The sequence below is a fragment of the Phocoena sinus genome, chromosome 8, assembly GCF_008692025.1.
Source record: "Phocoena sinus isolate mPhoSin1 chromosome 8, mPhoSin1.pri, whole genome shotgun sequence".
In the NCBI taxonomy this organism is placed as follows: domain Eukaryota; kingdom Metazoa; phylum Chordata; class Mammalia; order Artiodactyla; family Phocoenidae; genus Phocoena; species Phocoena sinus.
In genome coordinates, this window is record NC_045770.1 from 15,178,681 (window position 1) to 15,197,941 (window position 19,261).

Sequence of the window (19,261 nt, forward strand, 5' to 3'; positions counted from 1 at the left end):
AATGAGAAGCCCGTGCACTGCAATGAAGAGTAGCCCCCGCTCGCCGCATCTAGAGAAAGCCCTAGTGCAGCAACAAAGACCCAGTGCAGCCAAAAATAAATAAATAAATAAATTTTAAAAAATTACCAATAGCCTTTATTCAGACCTGGTTCTCATTTCCTACCCTATAGTTTCTGACACTGTTAACCACCTTCTCCCGTTGAAACCCTATACTACTATTTTAAACTGCTTCCTTTTCCTTCTCTGATTATTCTTTTTGCCTTCTCTTCCTCTTTCTACTCCCAAACTGCAGGTGTACCTCAAAGTTCAGAACTGAGCCCTACTCTATACTTTTTCCCACAGAAAATTCACTCCTATCATTTTAACTATCACCTATATGCAAAATGAAGACATAGCATCTCTTCTGTATTCAAGTCTCCCATTTCTAATTGCCTACTAAGTATTTTAACTTGCATGTCCCGTATCATCAAAAGTATTACTTTATCCTCAAAATTTAGAACTGGTATTCTGCTTCCCAATTACTGTCCATGGCGGTACAGAGTTACCCAGGGTCAAAACAATGAAGTTATTTTTGACTTCTCCCTCTGTCCTAATCCTTAAAATAATACGACACCAATCCCTCCTAAATCCATTTCTCCCTTTTCATTCAACCACCATTAGTCTTATAATAATTCTTATAAACTCACTTTATTGTAAGAGCTTGCTGGTTGATGTCCCAGCCTCTGTCTCTCCTCATAATTCATCCTGCATACTTCTAAAACACCTCCAATTATGTAACCCCTGTTTATATAACTGCTATGATTTCCCGTATCTAAAAGAAACTATTACATGTTGAGCAGAAAAAGTTAAACAAGATGTGTTACTTGCCGTGGTAGCAAATCTCCAAAAATGGAGTCCTCCCAGTGAACCAGGCCTCCTCCTCGCAGTCCCCTCCCACACTGAATCTGGGCTGGCCCTGTCACTCATGTTAACCAACAGAATGCCACAGTAGTAGCACTGTACTGGTCCCAAGTCTATGCCTTAAGAAAGCCTGGAAACTTCCACTTTTGTACTCTTGGGAGCCCTGAGCCACCAAGTAAGAAATCTGGCTCCTTGGCTGGAAAGACCACCTGGAGAGGAAAAAGTCCTGAGACAGCATGGAGAGATAGAGTGAAAAGGCCTAGACATCCCAGAGTCCCACCGGAACTCAGCTTTCCACGTGCCCCTGCCAAGGCAGAAATAGGAATGAAGCCATCTTGGACATTCCAGCCCCAGTTGCCACATAACGGCAGCTACAGGAAGGACTCCAAAGGACACTAGAAGAACCATCCATCTGAGACTCAATCAACCCAAAGAATTGAGAGAAATAATAAAATATTGTTACTGTTTTAAGATGCTAAGTTCTACAGTGTTTTTTTGACAGCGATAGATAATCGAAATACCTGCCCTCAGGAAGCTGACTATATAATGTGGTAAACACAAAAGACCATCAGAGGTCAGTGTTATGACAGAAGCATACACACCATGCTAGGTGAATACGGAGAAGGGTCATCTAAATTAAATGGTCAGGGTGTGTGAAGGGGAGGATAAGGGGAGTATCTGGGAAAGCTTTCTAGAGCAGTTGATACAGGCTGAGTTTTAAGTGAGTTCAGGATACAACATGTAGTAGTTAGATATAAACTAGCATGGTGGTTTGGGGGAATGGTAAAAGATGCAGCTAGGGACATAAACAGGGACTAGATAATTGAGGGCCTCTTATATTAAACTAAAGAGTTTAAACTTTACCCTAGGAACTATGAAGGACTTTAAGCAGGGAAATGACATTATCAGATCCGTATTCTTTGACAGATTTCTTCGACAGATTTGTACTAGACCAATGAAAATGGAGGAGACTGGAGGCAAAGAATGTTTAGTAGCCTGCCTCAGAATCTAGGAGAACTGATAGAAACCTGAACTAAGAGTGGCAGAGTGAATGGAGAGAAAGGGACAATTAATATTAAGAATCTACAGGACTTGGTAAAGCAGAGAGGAGTTAAGAGAAGAATTCAGAATGACATGGTTATTCAGCTTAGTCACTGGAGGAGAGTGTGGTGTCACTTATGGAGAAGTGGGAAAAGCAAGAGGGAACAGGATTCACACACAGGTAGTTTAGACTCAGATACAAGGACATGAAGAAAAGATGGATGTATCTGCTGATAAGAAACTGAAGGAAGGTTTACTCAATGGCCCCTATTTTTTCAGTCAAATAAAAGGCAAGATCATTTGCTAAGACTAAGGAGAGAAGTGGTGGAGACAGAAAGTTTAGAAAGAGAGGTAATAGTTAGGGACAGCCCTCAGAGGAAGAGGGAGTCCTGAGGATCCGGGTGTTTTTGAAAGTCAAATTTATTCTGGCCTCAAGACACACAGCTGTGTGATCACCTGCAGCAGCCCTCAGCAGCCCAAGTATAAGAAGAATAGAGATGTTGGAGGGGGCGGGGTGGGGGGGTAGGTGTGGGGGCTGACTTGGCCCAGGACTGGAGTACTATGGAAAAATGAAAGGAAAGGAACAAGCCTCCACAGAATTGATGGTAATGGTAAGGGAGAAATTCAAGTAATAGACCATGAGTCCAGTCTGGCTAGGCAAAGAAATGCTTCCAGGGAGCTGGAGGACTGGGAGAAACTGGAATGAAGTCAAAAAACAAGAAAGAGGACTTGATGTTAAATTGTACATTTACTGGGAATGAGACAGAAAGCTGGAAGGACTGAAGGCTGTGGTCAAAATACAGGATGCTGAACAGTCTGGCTCACTGCTTTGCACCTAAGAAATACTCACTAGATTTACTGATTGCCAGACAAGCTATTAGGACTTCAAAGCATACCAGTTAAATAAACTAGAATTTGGTGAGAAATTTCCAAAAAGAATCCTCTTGCACCCTGTCAATTTCAATATAGCATAAACTCTTATATCACATCCAAAGTAATGCTTCCAACATTAACTCCCTTGATCTGCTATTTACTCTATCACGAGTTCATCAGGCAGGCTCAGAGCATTTTAAAAAAGAAGACCCGGGCCTCCCTGGTGGCGCAGTGATTGAGAGTCCGCCTGCCGATGCAGGGGACACGGGTTCGTGCCCCAGTCCAGGAAGATCCCACATGCTGCGAAGCGGCTGGGCCCATGAGCCATGGCCGCTGAGCCTGCGCGTCTGGAGCCTGTGCTCCGCAACTGGAGAGGCCACAACAGTGAGAGGTCCGCGTACAGCAAAAAAAAAAATAAAAAATAAAAATAAGCAAAATCAGCAGAGAGCTGTATAGATGTTCTGAGGAGGGAGAGATTAGTTCAGGAAGAACTGGGTAAGGAAGATTTTACAAAGGAGGTAGAATTTAACTTGAAACTTGTAAAGTGGGTAACTGAATAAGACATCTTATTAGAAAACCCCATTATTTCCCCAATTTTCCAAGCCAGAAATATGGGCGTTTCTATAACTCTTCCCTGTCCACCTATTAGTGCTACCCCTAACACCTTACAAATGGATTCACATCTCTCCTCCCCACTGCAGCACTTCAGTTTTGGCCACCATTATTGTAACGCAGGCTCTGACAGATAAGTCTCCTAACTGGTCCTCTACACTACTCCAGTCTATTCTCCAACTGGCGTCATCATCTATCTAAACTGCAAATCTCTATTTACAGTTGCCAAGATATGGAAGCAACCTAAGTGTCCAACAACAGATGAATGGATAACACAGATGTGGTAATACATACACACACACACACACACACTCACACACACACACACACAATGGAATACTACTCAGCCATAAAAAAGAATGGAATTTTGCCATTTGCAATAACATGGATGGACCTGGAGTGCATTATGCTAAGTGAAATAAATCAGATAGAAAAACACAATACTGTATGTCATCACTTACGTGTGGAATCTAAAAAGTGAAAAGAATGAGTGAATGTAACAAAACAGAAACAGACTCACAGAGAACAAATAGGTGGTTGCCAATGGGGAGATGGGGAGGAGGGGCAAGATAGGGGTAGGGGACTAAGAAGTACAAACTACTGTGTATAAAATAAATAAGCTGTAAGGATATAGTATACAGCACAGGGAATACAGCCAACATTTTATAATAACTTTAAATATAATCCATAAAGGTTTTAAATCACTACGTTGTACATCTGAAACTAATATATTATAAATCAACCATACTTCAATTAAAAATTTTTTAATTGAAAATAAATAAATAAAGTGCAAATCTCATCCTCTGATCCCCACCCCCTCCTTAAAACTCTCCAGTCTCTCACTATCAGGGAAAATCTCAAACTCCTTACACGGGATCTGAGCCTTTGTGATTGGGCTTCTGCCTCCTCCACTAGCCTCATTCCCCTCTACCTCAGGTCTCAGTTGCTAATCTCTCTCGTCTGTAGGTCCCCTGCCTGCAATGTCTTCTTCCCTATTCATTGCCTGGCTAATTTCTCCCTATATCTACCCCCACTCCTGCAACTTTTTCTTTGAAAATTTCAAACCAACAGAAAAGGTAACAGAGTAGTCCGGTGAACGTGAACACATGCCCGTCATCTGGATGCACCAGCTGTTAACGCTTTTTGCCACATTTACTTTACTTCTCCCTCTGAACCACCTGAAAGTTATAGACATCATGACAACCCCTAAAACTTCAGCAAGTATCTTTTAAGAATAAGAACCTTCTACATAATCACACGCAAAATATTTACCATTGATACAATATTACCTAATACGTAATCCATATTCAAATTTTCCCAATTATTCCAAAATGTCCTGTCTTATTTATCATCTTTCCTCATTTGCTGAATCATTTTCCAAGTATCCCGCTACTTTTCACTTAGCTCTCGGACACATTAGCAAGCCAAGATTTTCTTGATAAATAAAAATGCATTTTAGTAGAATTTAAATAAAATCACAATATTCACAACTATTTTGACTTCCAAACAGGTCACATTAAGAAACTTAGAAAATTGAAACTATGACCAAATTCTATGCCCGCCTTAGCCTTGCTGCAGTACCCTGAAAAGCACACAGATCCATTAAATAGCTTTGCAAACAGCTTGCAATGTTAGTTTGAAATTTAGTTTTGGTGCTGAATTTAACATAAGCAAAGTAGCCTCATAGCCTAAACTGTAAAACATCAGATAAGGCAAGTGAAATAGGTGTTAGATATATATCAAAATCCTGATCAGACTTGGGACCAAACAATGAGCTGCTGTTATTTCAATGTACTGATGAATCCCTGAAACACTTTTTATTAAATTTAACATAGGGTGCTGAAAAAGCTAAAATCACTCAAGGATTTTAATTTGTGCACTTGTTTTTCAAATAAAAATTAGACTGAAAGAAAAGAAAGTAGAAACACAAATAGAACCGGCCTGTTATGTACAAACACACACACATAAACCCAGGGTTTTTATTCTTAACAGCATCATTTACCTTCTGCCCTTCTCACAAAGCTTCTCAATTTCAGCTTTCAGATCCTGCTCCTTCTGCAAAAACTCCTTCTTTTCTTTCTCTATCTTCTTCTTTGTTTCTTCTCGCTTTATTGTTACGTCCTGGATGGCCTTTAATATCTCCTAAGTCCCGCACAATTATAGTCACACACAAATAAAGAAGGAAATGAATTAGTTCTTTTGGTCTGAAGGTTACTTTCAACTATCTCAAATTAACATATTGACTTTAGTGATTTCAAATTGAATTGAAGGAATCTGGCGATGAGTAGTCCCAAAAGCAGTCAAAAAAGTCCCAAAAGGGAGTAAGTTATAATAAAGCAGATTTCAATTCAACAGGAGAAAAGAATTTCTAACAATCACAACTGTTCAAAAACGGAATTTACTGCCTTGTGAAGCAATAAGCTCTCCACTACTGGTGCTCATATAAAGGCTGAATGAACACCTGTCAAGACTGCTGAGAAAGGCATTCTTGCACAGGGTGGGAGTTTGCTACTTCCAACAAATATGTTCTTGTTTTGTTTTGTTACGGCTCTACTTTATTATGCGTAGGGGTTATCTTTGTTCTTTTTAAATTATTTAACTATATACATATATATTTATAATAAGAAGTCAAACACAAAGTAATAAAGTTAAGTCACCCCTAATTCACACCAATTCCACCCATAAAGTAATCAATGTGTTAAGCGTTTTGTTCTATGCTTTCACATCTTTCTCCATTCTTACACAAATACATGTGTACTTACATACGTATTTGCTTTTTTGTTTTCTTTATAATGAGGTAATTTTATATACACTATTCTGCATCTTGCTTTTGTTCACCTGACATGAGCATACTACTGATAAATATAGATCAAACTAAAAAATAGCTGTATAACCCGACATGACATGTATATAACGAATTTAGTCAACCAGTCTCTGTCAAGAGTCCATCCTGTGAAGGCTGACTTCAGTTTTCTTGTAACTACAAATAATACTACAATTTAAACATCCTGTATGCCTATATTTTCATACAAAAGCTTTTATTTCTGTAGAATAGACTCCTAACAATGAGACTGCTAAGTCAAGGTATATATACATTTAAAAATTTTAAGTGACAATTCCTAATATCTTTTTTCTTCAGACTTTATTTATATACTTATTTACTTGTTTATTTATTTACTTAACTTTTTGGCACGCTGCACGTCATGCGGGATTCTTGGTTCCCCAACCAGGAATTGAACCTGTGCCCCCTGCATTGGAAGCTTGGAGTCTTAACCACTGGACCACCAGGGAAGTCGCCCTAATATCTTTTCTAAAATGGTCATAACAATTCACACTCCTACCAATGTCTAAAAAGAGTTCATTTTTCCTTACCTTTGACAACTTATTTCATTTTTCCCAATCTCTTGGGAAAGAGGGAGGAATGGTATCTAGTAATTTTAATGAGCATTTCACTACCTCCTGTTCTTTTACTGTTTTTATTGTCTGTCTCCTCCAACTAGAATAAGCATTCAATGAAGGCAGAGACTATGTTTCGTTCACCACTAAATCTTCAGAGCGTACATCAGGAACTCAAAAAATATTTGCTATACAAATGGATCGACACTAGTAAGGCTGAGTTTATTTTCATACATTTGTTACCCATTTGCTTTTCCTCTTCTGTGAATTACTGTTTGTGACTGTTATGGGCAAAATAATAACCTCTTCCCCACAAAAATGTCCATGTTCTACTCCTTGGAACCTACGTTACCCTCCATAGCAAAAGAGATAGGGAGACAACACTGGATTATCGGGGTGGGCCCAATCTAACCACAAATGGGTCTTTAAAAGCAGAGAAACTTTCCCAGTTGTGATCAGAGGAAGATGTGATTAGGGAAGAACAGTTACAGAAATGCAACGTTGCTGACTCTGAAGATGGAGACGGGGGCCACAGGTAAAGGAATGCAAACAGCCTCTAGAAGCCAGAAATGCAGGGAAATGTATTCTCCCCTAGAGTCCCCAGAAAGGAATGCTGCCCTCCTAATACCTTGATTTTAGCCCAGTGACACCCACGTTGTACTTCTGACCTACAGAACTGTAAGATAATAAACGTGTTGCTTTAAGCTCTAAATTCACGACAACTTGTTACAGCAGCAATGGGAAACTATCACAGTAGAAAACTATTACAATAGGAAAGTAATACAGTAACTTTTCCTGGTTTCTCTACATTGTTTGGCCTTTACCATGAATTTGTAGGAATCTCAGAATGTCATCTTAAACCCTTTGTCATATGTGCTACAAATATTTTCTCTCAGTCTAATATTGATCTTTTGACTGTTTTCTACATCATTTGCCATGCCAAAAAGTTTAATTATATATAATTAATTTAAAAAAATCTTCTAGGTTTTCTGCCTGGGTTAAAATGACCTCTTGCAACTTCAGGTATATAAATATTCTTCTAAATTTTCTTCTGATTTCAAATTTTTTTCCAGTTTTTATATGTATATTTTTAATTTACTTAGAATTGTATTTTGAAATACAGTGTGAGACAGGAGTCTAATCAAATGACTTTCCAGGTAGGCAGTCAAACAAATATATTAAATAAATAATCCTGGGCTTCCCTGGTGGTGCAGTGGTTGAGAGTCCGCCTGCCGATGCAGGGGACACGGGTTCGTGCCCCGGTCCGGGAAGATCCCACATGCTGTGGAGCGGCTGGGCCTGTGAGCCATGGCCGCTGAGCCTGCGCGTCCGGAGCCTGTGCTCTGCAACGGGAGAGGCCGCGGCAGTGAGAGGCCCGCGTACCGAAAAAGTAAATAAATAAATAATCCTTTCCTCTCTGAACCAAAATAGGAGTGAGAGTTTGGACGAGATGCCCTTGAAGGTTCTTGTTTATCCTTAAAATTCTATGATATAAAAAAAAAAAAAAAAAAATTCTATGATAACCATTAAAAAGTTAAATACTGCTTTTTTATTTCTATTAATTTGAAAACAAAATTAAAGTCTGATTAGGGACTATACTTTACTTATTGCCAACTTTAATATAAGCAGAATACCTGGTGATTCTTCATTTCTTCTTCTCTCCTTTGCTGAAGTTGCTTTAATTGCACTTGGAGCTGATTCTCCACTTGCCTCTGCTTGTCCAGGACCTCCTGGTAACGCTCCTTCAACAGGGTTCTCTCTGTCATCATTTTATCCTATTGGTAACAACAGATGAGAAGTTTAATTCGCCAATTTCATTGCAAGAAACATTCACCATGTCCCTGCTCAAGGCACCATGCAGGGCGCTATGGCTGCAGTGTCCGATGCTGTAGCTAAATTAATTAGAATAAGCAAATGTAAACATCCAGCTCTTCAGTCACCTTACCACATTCCAAGTACTCAGTAGCTACATGTGAGTAGTGGGTACTATACTGGACAGCACAGATACAGAACACTTCCGTCGTTAAAGGAAATTCTATTGTACAACACTGCGCTAAGATGGAGGGTGGCAACCTATGGCGTGTGGGCCAAATCCAGCCATCAACTATTTTTGTTTTTAAATTTTATTTATTTATTTTATTTTTGGCTGCATTGTGTCTTCATTGTTGTGCACGGGCTTTCTCTAGTTGTGGCGAGCGGGAGCTACTCTTCATTGCAGCGCGGGGGCTTCTCATTGCGGTGTCTTCTCTTGTCGCGGAGCACAGGTTCTAGGTGCGCGGGTTTCTGTAGCTGTGGCACACAGGCTCAGTAGTTGTGGCGCAAGGGCTGAGTTGCTCTGTGGCATGTGAGAGCTTCCCAGACCAGGGCTTGATCCCATGTCCCCTGCATTGGCAGGCAGATTCTTAACCACTGTGCCACCAGGGAGGTCCCACCGTCTGTTTTTATAAGTAAATGTTTTATAGGAACACAGCCATACCCGACAGCTGGCTGGCTGCTTTCACACTACAACAGCAGAGTGGAGTGGTTACAAAAGAGCACATATAGCCCACAAAGCCTAAGATATCTACTAACTGACCCTTTATAGGCTAATTTCCCTGCAGTAGGGAATAAGAGAAATAAGGTATTTTATCTATTAGGAGGAAGAAGAACGAGCAAAAACAAAGAACAGATCAACTACTCAAAATGCATCCAGAAACTGGACTCCTTACTGGTCATTAGCACTACAAATTGGCAGATCCACCAAAGAGTTCTGGGGCACTTGGTATTCAGATTGGTCAAATCGGCAAGCTCTCATATAAATAGGGAGCAGGAGTAAAGCTTCTGGGACTTCCCTGGTGGTCCAGTGGGTAAGACTCCACACTCCCAATGCAGGGGGCCCGGGTTTGATCCCTGGTTGGGGAACTAGATCCCGCATGCAGGCTGCAACTAAAGCTCTCGCATGCCACAACCATGACCCAGCGCAGCCAATAAATAAATAAGTCAATAAAAGAGGTGAAGCTTCTAAGGGTCACAGTTCAGCTCTGCCTCCCCCACATTAATAAATCAAGAAAAGTAATGATTACATTTCAAAGGAACACTAAAACTTAGAGGGTCAATTTAAAGCACATTTGGTATAAGGTAACCAGTGTAAAATTTAAACAGAGCATTAAACTGAATTTGTTCATTAGACGATAACTACTTTCAAAGAAAAGAAAGGTTTTAGAAGTGAATAGGGAAAAACTTATCACACTATGATAATAAAAAAATAAGCTCTCAAGATGGGACTTTAGCTTTGGGATAAGCTAGTCCTTAGTCCATGTACTGAAATGTAACTAAATCTCCCTAAACAGATGACACCTTAGCATCATAACTTTAAAGGGATTCTGAACCTGAGGTCTATGGATAGGTGTGTATAAAATTTTTTGAGATGAGAATTCAAAGTTTTCAAAAGATTCTGAAAGAGGACCTTAACCCAAGAAAAATTAAAGGTTAAGAACCAATTGATGAAAACTAGTAGATTAGAGGATTCTTTTCTTCTCTCTCTACTTCCTTATGGGTACCTCCCTGTCCATAATACATCTTTTAAAAATTTTTATTTTATTTCATTTTTTTTTTGCCGTACGCGGGCCTCTCAATGCTGTGGCCTCTCCCGTTGTGAAGCACAGGCTCCCGACGCGCAGGCTCAGCAGCCATGGCTCACGGGCCCAGCCGCTCTGCGGCATGTGGGATCTTCCCGGACCGGGGCACGAACCCGTGTCCCCCGCATCGGCAGGCGGACTCTCAACCACTGCGCCACCAGGGAAGCCCGATAATGCATCTTTTTAACAACACAGAATGGGGAAAAAAACTAGTCTTCACAGAAAGAAGTCTCAAGGTACATACTATTAGTACATACAAATGGATGGCTTAAAGGCATACAGCAAATTACTTGATACAATTCTCATCTTAATAAGCCAAAGGATTACACATTGTTACTTTGTTTCATTGATGGTGTATTGGTCCTGAGAAGCAGGAGTCACAATTTCAAATGCAGGCAGTGGGCAATTACTGTAAATGCATGAAAAGGGTAGCAAGTAAAACAGGAGCAAAGTTCCCTGTATTGCCACTAAGCTTAATACCTGCTCAGTCCCAATGCCTTTTTAAAAGCATGTGGAGGGCTTCCCTGGTGGCGCAGTGGTTGGGAGTCTGCCTGCCGATGCAGGGGACATGGGTTCATGCCCCGGTTTGGGAAGATCCCACATGCCGCGGAACAGCTGGGCCCGTGAGCCATGGCTGCTGAACCTGCGCGTCCGGAGCCTGTGCTCCGCAACGGGAGAGGCCACAACAGTGAGAGGCCCGCGTACCGAGAAGAGAGAAAAAAAAAAAAAAAAGCATGTGGAGAACTCATTTACAACTAAGAATGTTAACCGTCTGTTATGCAATGCAAATGAAATACCATGTTCTACTGCTGTCAACTTACTATGGTGTTTTGTATTTTGGTTGTGTACTAAAATATAATCATATTGTGTTTTAAAAATAATAATAATAGGGACTTCCCTGGTGGTACAGTGGTTAAGACTCCACGCTCCCAATGTAGGGGGCCCGGTTCAATCCCTGGTCGGGGAACTAGATCCCACGTGCATGCTGCAACTGACGGTTCGTGTGCCACAACTAAGGAGCCCTGGAGCCGCAACGAAGGAGCCCACCTGTCGCAGCTAAGACCCAGCGCAACCAAATTAAATAAATAAATATTTTTAAAATAATAATAATTTAAAAAATTACAGCATGTGGGCCACACCACCACCCAAAAGAATACTGCCAAACAAAACACAACCCTGGGCCTCTTTTGGCCTAATGGCTTGCCAGTTTCCACCCCTGTTTCAGACTGATGCTAAAGCTTATCTATTACCTCTTAGTTGGCCCCTTCAATTGCTATATGGTCAACGAAACCCTGCCTTACAACTGTGGGGACCAAATAAACACTCCGTGTAAAGTGGTTAGAATAAATGCTCAAGAAAAGGCGACTTCTCCTCCTTCTCCTGGAGGTTCTCTCCTAGCCTGGTTCTCACCCAGCACATCGCCATCAGGTCTCTCATCTCTAGGATCTTTTTACTTGCCTGTTATAAATAACTCCTGAGTTGCTACTCTCTATTTAAAAGTTTTCATGTGGTTAATGTACTCCAATAACTTACTTCTTTCCATCTGCCCCTCAATTTCTTCAACTTGCACCAAATATCCACTTTCTTACCTGGTTTTCCTCTTTATTTCCATTCAATTAACATATCTTACTCTAAAGACCCCTTCCTGAACTTAGGGTGCCTTTTCTAGCATTATCCTTCCTCTTGAAAAATGAACATTCAGATATCCACACACTTACAGGGTGGAAGTTTTACCACAAAATGCCAGGGAAAGATCAAGGGGACCACTTTAACAAAAATAAATGTGAAGTTCTCTAAGTTTTAAAAACCAATTACCTATTTTAAAGTAAAAAACAGATTTAAAAAGTGACGCTCAAAAAAAATAATAATAATTACCTAGGCATAAAATTGGAAGATACAACTAAGCAATACATGAGAAAAAGACCTGATGGAGTAAAAGTGAAAGCTCCACAGTGTGACGATGTCAGCTTAGGAAATGGTGTGTAGAATGTCATCACAGAATGACACAACAGTTCCATTGTATAGTGAAGTAATTACACTGTATGTGCATTACTACATTTAGCTCTCAGGATCACATTGCAAAAGAAACATTGAGAAGGTGTAACGTGTCTAGGTGAAAAAGTAACCAGGTTGAAGAAAAGACTGAAAAATATATCATATGAAGAAAAGAAGAATGTTAAAAAAACATCTGGGGGGCTTCCCTGGTGGTTGAGAGTCCGCCTGCCGATGCAGGGGACACGGGTTCCTGCCCCGGTCTGGGAAGATCCCACATGCCACGGAGCGGCTGGGCCCGTGAGCGATGGCCACTGAGCCTGTGTGTCCGGAGCCTGTGCTCCGCAACGGGAGAGGCCACACAGTGAGAGGCCCGCGTACCGCAAAAAAAAAAAAAAAAAAAAAAAATATCTGGGGATGTTTCACCTGGAAAGGTTCAGACTTAAAGGATAAGAGGAAAAAGCATTTAAAAAAACATTTTGAATATATTTTGGGCTAACAAGTAAAGGGATTTAGATTTACTCTACGTAGCTCAAGAGAGAACTATAACAAGAAGTTTTAGTGGTTCTGTTCTCACCTCATAATAAGATCTAACAATAAGAGCTATTTTCAAAATGCAATATGCTGATTCATGAGTAGTAAGCTTCCCATCTCTGGAGGTGATCAAGTAGAAGTTAGCTGACCATCTGTCAGGGATTTTATAAAGGAGGTTCCTGCACCTTTTCCAACTGAGATGATGTGACTCTAGATCTTCTGCATTAATGGTTTCATACATGAACAATTGCAGTTTAACTACTTACCAGATTCTTTTCAATATCTTGATCTGTGTTTACCTCTGAATCAGCCGTCTTAAAGTCAGTCTATAAAGAAAGAAACAATTATATTCAGAACTGTTCAGAGACATTCTAAAAGGCAGAATTGCTCTCGTCCTTTCACCGAGAAATCTGCCACAAGGAACTGAGAAGTTAACTTTTTGCTCTCTCCCCTTATCAGCTTCATAGCAAGAGAACTGTAGTTCTGGCAAATGTCCACTGACATCCATGTAGCATGAAGCATTTACCCCACAAAATAAGCTGAACAAGACCCAACAACTGATGGAGAGACAAGCTCGAGACTCAGATAAGAATTTTGGCCCCTACAATTTACTGTGCTCATCCTTCCTGCTACAAAAAAGCACACCAGTCACTAGAAGGCAGGATACCCCGTACTTCCTAAGATGTAGGTCAGAGAATTAACAAGGATTCCTCCTGCAAGGTCGAAGATAGGAAATATGAATGCTAATGACCTACGCTCATCAATTACTCAGTGAAAGTGATTGTATGTAGGTCATGAAGCTCCTGGTCACCACGATTAGACACGGGCTGTTACTTATTGAACACCAGAATGAAGTCATCACAGAGCACCGTATGAAAACAGTATGAGAGTTGCCAGTAAAAAAACGAGACAGAGTAGTTCTCCACCAACTATGAAGAAATATCTCCTGCCCTCAAAAAAAAAAAAAAAAAAAAAAAATTAAAAGCCCAAATTCCGTTTTAGTAGTAGAAACTTGATACTTGACCTGGACGGCAATGTTCTGAGAAAGCTTCAGGGAAGAGCTATCCTGATCATCATCCTGATCCACTCTGACTCCTTCAACCCCATTTGCTGGAGGCACCACAGGTGGGAAATCCAAGCCTGTGTCCCTGCTCCCTTCCTTTAGGATGGAGGCTTGCGGGGCCTTCTCTTCAGGACAATTCCCGGAGGCAAGCTGCTTTGTATCGCACCCTGCCTTAAGAGACCGAGTGGCGGGGTGGAGGCTCTCCCGGAGGCGTGTGTCCCCCTCCTCTCCCGCTGTGCTGGCCACGTCCTTCAAATCAGACTGAGACCCACCGCCAGAGAGACAAAGGGCCGTGGCTATCAAGTTTTCTCCTAAAGCCGCCCGGTGCGCTGCTGAAGTGTCACCTGCTGATGAACCAGGATTCTGCTCTGGGTGTTCCAAATGGGCATTTCTGCTATTCTCCTTGGTTATCGTTTGGTTACTTACACTCGACAGAGGCGAGTTCTTGTGCTTCTGTGCAGGGTCTTTGGGGCTATCAAAAACATAAGATAAAAGGTTTCTCTCTTCACCCAATCTTAAAGAGGCTTAAATATATAATACTTTTCACATAACCACTAGAAGAACAAAACGAGACTATATAAACCCCTCCAAATTAGCCAACTGAAAAGGAACTTAGTTTCCACCCAGTGATTCCTGTCCCACATGCAGGGAGTATGGTGTGGTGGTGAAGAAGCTGGGTTCAGGAGACAGTCCGCAGTGAACGGTCACACAGAAATGACGCTGAGGAGCCAAAGGTTTGGGGGGATGCAGGTGAAACAGCCTGCCGTTACTTAGAATATTTCATTTAGGTACATGTACTAATTTTGTTCCACATATTTTAATAAATAAAATATTGACTGAGAAATATTGTTTTAAATTCCACTCTCGTTTCACAAAAATAATTTTCATTCAAATTCATTTTACAGATCTTTGACCAGAACCACCAACAGCTTTCCAGAGCATAGCATCTTCACTTCAAGTTGCCTGAAGTACAGACGATTTTGAATCCAAAATTGAAGCTGTCAGCAGAACTTTTACCCCAGATAACAAATACACACACATGTATACACTGAAAGCGTTGTTTTATTGTTTGCTACAACCATTTACCATACTGCTTTTAAGAGATCTTCAAAACCTATTTACAATGACATCCAACATTCACGACTGTAAGTCTTTTACCAGGAATAATGTGTGTTAAATTCCTTTGCTATTAAAAAAAAAAACAACTGCTTCTGTCAACTATGCCCTTAAGGACTCCAAACTAGTACTGACTGAGGCTTCAGATCATTGTGCCTTCCTTTCCTCAATAGTACCTACTGTTCAAAATAAAACAACAGAGACAGAACCTTGTGACATGAAAAATCTTTATAAATATTCTAAGCTGATTCCTTGCTGGAGGTTAAGTGGTGGCGGGGTGGGGGGGACACTTAATTATAAATTTGGGCAGATACAGTACGTGGGTGTGAATCCTGACTCTGCTATTTACTAGCTGTTTAACTCTGGGCAAGTTACTTAACTTCATTTGTAAAACAGAAATAATATTACCTACCTAATAAGATTATTGTGAGGATTACATGAGATAAAGCATCTGGTGTATTTAGTTCTGGCACACAGCAAACACTCAATAAACCTTAGCTGTTATTATTATTACTAGTAGTATGTGTCTGATTTTATTTATAAAATGAAGATCCAAGTTTATGGTTAGGTTTACTTAACATTTTTCCCCATTACCCACTTAATAACAAGTAACAAATAATAAATACAAATGTAACAGATTTGTTACATTTATTAAGCACGCTGGAGTCAGACGAGCCTGGGTTCAAACACTGACTCCAACATAGCTTGGTAACCTTAGGCAAGTTACTAACCTCTCTGTGTCTCAAGTTCTCTCACCTATAAATGGGAATAATAGCATTAGCACCTACTTGCTGAGATTGTTGAGAGAATTAAATGTGTTAACACATATAAAGCTGCTAGCACAGTGTTATCTATTGTATTAGGTCCTAGGTACTCTACAAAAGAGTTGAGGTAGGGGACTTCCCTGGTGGCACAGTGCTTCAGAATCCACCTGCCAGCACAGGGGACACAGGTTCGAGCCCTGGTCCAGGAAGATCCCACATGCCACGGACCAACTAAGCCCGTGCACCACAACTACTGAGCCTGCACTCTAGAGCCAGCGAGCCACAACTACTGAGCTCGCATGCCACAACTACTGAAGCCTGCATGCCTAGAGCCCATGCTCCGCAACAAGAGAAGCCACCGCAATGAGAAGCCCGCACACCGCAACGAAGAGTAGCCCCTGCTCACCGCAGCTAGAGAAAGCCCGCGCACAGCAACAAAACCCAACACAGCCATAAATAAATAAATTAATTAATTAAAATTAAATTAAAAAAAAGAGTTGAGGTAGGATACATAGTCAACCTAGTACAACATTATACATAACAATGCTTTAAGCACTGTAAAACAAGGTTGGGTATTCATAGTTCCTGTCCTCAAGAGTTTAGCTGGAAGGCGAAATACATACATGAAGCAGTAAGCCGTATTAATAAAGCTATCTATTTACCTATAGATAGACATAGATACATATACACGTGTCTAATACATTAGATATAATGTGTGTGTGTATATATATATATATATACACACATATATACACACACACACACAGATGTAACATATAAACATAGAGTTAAATAAACAGATAGTCCATGTAGGAGAAGGTGGGAAATATTTGCATTTTCAAATGAGTTTGACCCCCTGTATTTTAATCTATTTATTCAACAAATAATTAGCATGCCTGCTGAGTGTCAGATACTGTGTTGGGTACCAGACATACAAATATAGATCAGATAGTCCCTACCTTTAAAGAGCTTCATCTAATGCAATGTCACTAGAGCCAAAAAGGGGAAAGACGAACTACACTTCTGTAAGAAGCCCATCTCCAAAGCCCTTTACCCAAATGAAATCTTCCCAGTTGAGAGTCCACACGTTACCTTAGACCATCTGGGAGAACTTCGTCTGGTTTGGAAGCACATACACTAGACGAGGATTCCGGAGGACTGGGAGCAGTGGCCACCACGCCAGCGACCTCAGATGCTGCCATCATGCTCTGCACATTCAGAAACAAAGTACAGGCTACAAGTTCCAAAATTTCAAAACAAATATATCTCACCCTCTCAGCATGTCCATACAACAGAGTCATATCAGGAAAGAAACACAAAGAAAAAGCTGGGCTCCAGAAGAAAACACTCAAGGGTATTCTCTAGTAGGATATTAAAAGAGCCATTACATGCAATAGGTCCCAAGGGATATCAATCCTCACGTCACTATATATGTACGTGAATGTATATATATACACGTATATATACACATATATATATATATATATACACACACACATATGTTCGCAAAGCTTTTTCACTTTAGGAGAAATGCAGTCTCACAGACCATGAGAATCTTCCAAATGATCCACATGCCTACCTACCTTGCCTAATATCATTTACAAAGGATGTGATGTGGGGCCTAACATCAATAATAGCTTACGTTTTAAAATCATTTTATGGCTGTTACATTAAAAGCATTCTCCATTAATTTGGAGATGTTCGTGTGAGAGAGAAAAAGCAATATTTTATTGGGCAATCCAAGTATCTTTCACTTTTACTCTGGGTTCCCCACAGATGGGAAAAGTCTGACAACCACTGACTGAGGAAAGTACAGACTCTTTAGAGTTACTAAAGGTGCCAGAGTATGAGAATCTTGGTTACTCCAGCATGAAAATGAGAAGCTGAAAAACACGGTAATCCAAGTAAGAGATGTTGCAGGACAAACTCACGCCTTCTATGGTGAAGAGGAAGAATAAAAATGAATATTGGGGCGGGGGGGGGGGGGGCGGGTGGTTGGTGGTGTAACACAGGGTTAGTTTAAATTCTTGTTTTTATTTTAATAGCATCCCAGGTACATCCCTGACCCTCCAAGAGCGCATAGGGCAGGCATGGAGGCTGGGCTGTGTCCACACTTCAGTCCCAGGCCGGAGACCCCCTGTGCCTCAGTTTCCCTCATCAAATTATACGAGGCTCCCAGGAGAAAACAGGCCCCAGATCGCCATTACTGCTCGCACAGGTGCAAACATCCTGCCCCTTCAGGGCCCGGGCCGGGGGTCCTTGGCGCCCGGGAAACGAAACCACAGGGCACGGGTCCTACGTGCGACTCCGTGGCTGAGAGCCCAAAGGGGAGAGGGACAGGGACATCTGGCAGGAGGCTTTAAGTCGAAGGAGCCAAGGGAAGCCCCGCACCGCAACCCGGCGGCGACCAGACGGCGACGCTGGGAGCGACGGGTCCTCGGGGGGGGGAGATCGGGGGACGGTCGCGAAGGGGACAATGGGGGGAAGCGACGCCGGTGGTCCCGGCCGCCCTCCACAGGGGGCTGGCCCAGCCTGCAGCTTCCTCCGGCCAGAGCCCCTCCGCACCTTGCCCTCGCCCCCCGCCCGGCTGCCACCCCCGTCCCACTTCTAGGCCGGGACCCCCGCCCCCCATCCCCGCAGCTCCCTCCACACCCCCCGCCCCGACCCCAGCCCCTCGAGCCGCAGCCCCCGCCCGCGCGCCCGCCCCGCACACACCTCCCGCGCCGCGCCCCCGGGAGGGAAGGGGGGGAGGGACGAGACTCACCTGAGCGGGCGGAGCGGGGGGAGGGGGCGGCCGAACCTGGGGGGAGGGGTCGAGCGCCGGCCCGCGCGCGACACCTCCCACTTCCGGCGGCACGAGCGGCGGGGGCGAGGCTCGGCCGGCAGAGGAGAGGCCGTGGTGGCACTGCGCCGCCCCCGACGGCGCCCTCTGGCGGCCGGAGCCGGCACCGTCAAGGGGTCGCGGACGCTGAGGAAGCCCCTAAGATACTAGTGGACTTCTCCCGGGGCGCAGGGACTAAGGGAGATGCGACCTCAAGAAGGAAGGAGACTTGGTGGAGGGAGGACCCCCTCTAGGAAGATTACAGGGAGAGTCGGGGTCATGACGATCAGAGGAAGAACAGGAACGAGGTGTTTTTAAAGGTCGCAACCGAGATGCCCTTTCCAGAGGACACCATGAAGGAGAGGACCGTCCCTATAGAGAAGGTCCCTCTTGAAGATGCCCCGAGAACTCGGGGCGGTGGGCCCCCGCGAGGAGCACCCACACACGCTGCTCTCTCAGTGGAGGATGCCCGAAGGAGCCGGCCCCCTACAGCCAGTTGCTCCCGGCTGGTCGGGCCGGCCGAGGGACCCGT

At 42.6% G+C, this 19,261-nt stretch overlaps 1 protein-coding gene across 2 annotated transcripts in view; it reads right to left on the reverse strand.

Moving 5' to 3' along the window:
• The window catches only part of RNF214 (ring finger protein 214), a 51,006-nt gene extending 32,246 nt beyond the window's left edge, over nt 1–18,760 (reverse strand). The window contains exons 1-6 of one of the 2 annotated variants that reach the window (XM_032639008.1): nt 18,673–18,760; nt 17,001–17,116; nt 13,990–14,500; nt 13,232–13,291; nt 8,457–8,597; nt 5,429–5,568 (exon numbers count right to left, since the gene is read on the reverse strand). In XM_032639008.1, the coding sequence (XP_032494899.1) occupies nt 5,429–5,568; nt 8,457–8,597; nt 13,232–13,291; nt 13,990–14,500; nt 17,001–17,113 (965 nt within the window). In that variant the 5' untranslated portion in view covers nt 17,114–17,116; nt 18,673–18,760. The remainder of the gene's footprint in view (nt 1–5,428; nt 5,569–8,456; nt 8,598–13,231; nt 13,292–13,989; nt 14,501–17,000; nt 17,117–18,672) is intronic. The other variant, XM_032639009.1, reaches the window with a different exon arrangement.
• Nucleotides 18,761–19,261: the final 501 nt, after the last annotated feature.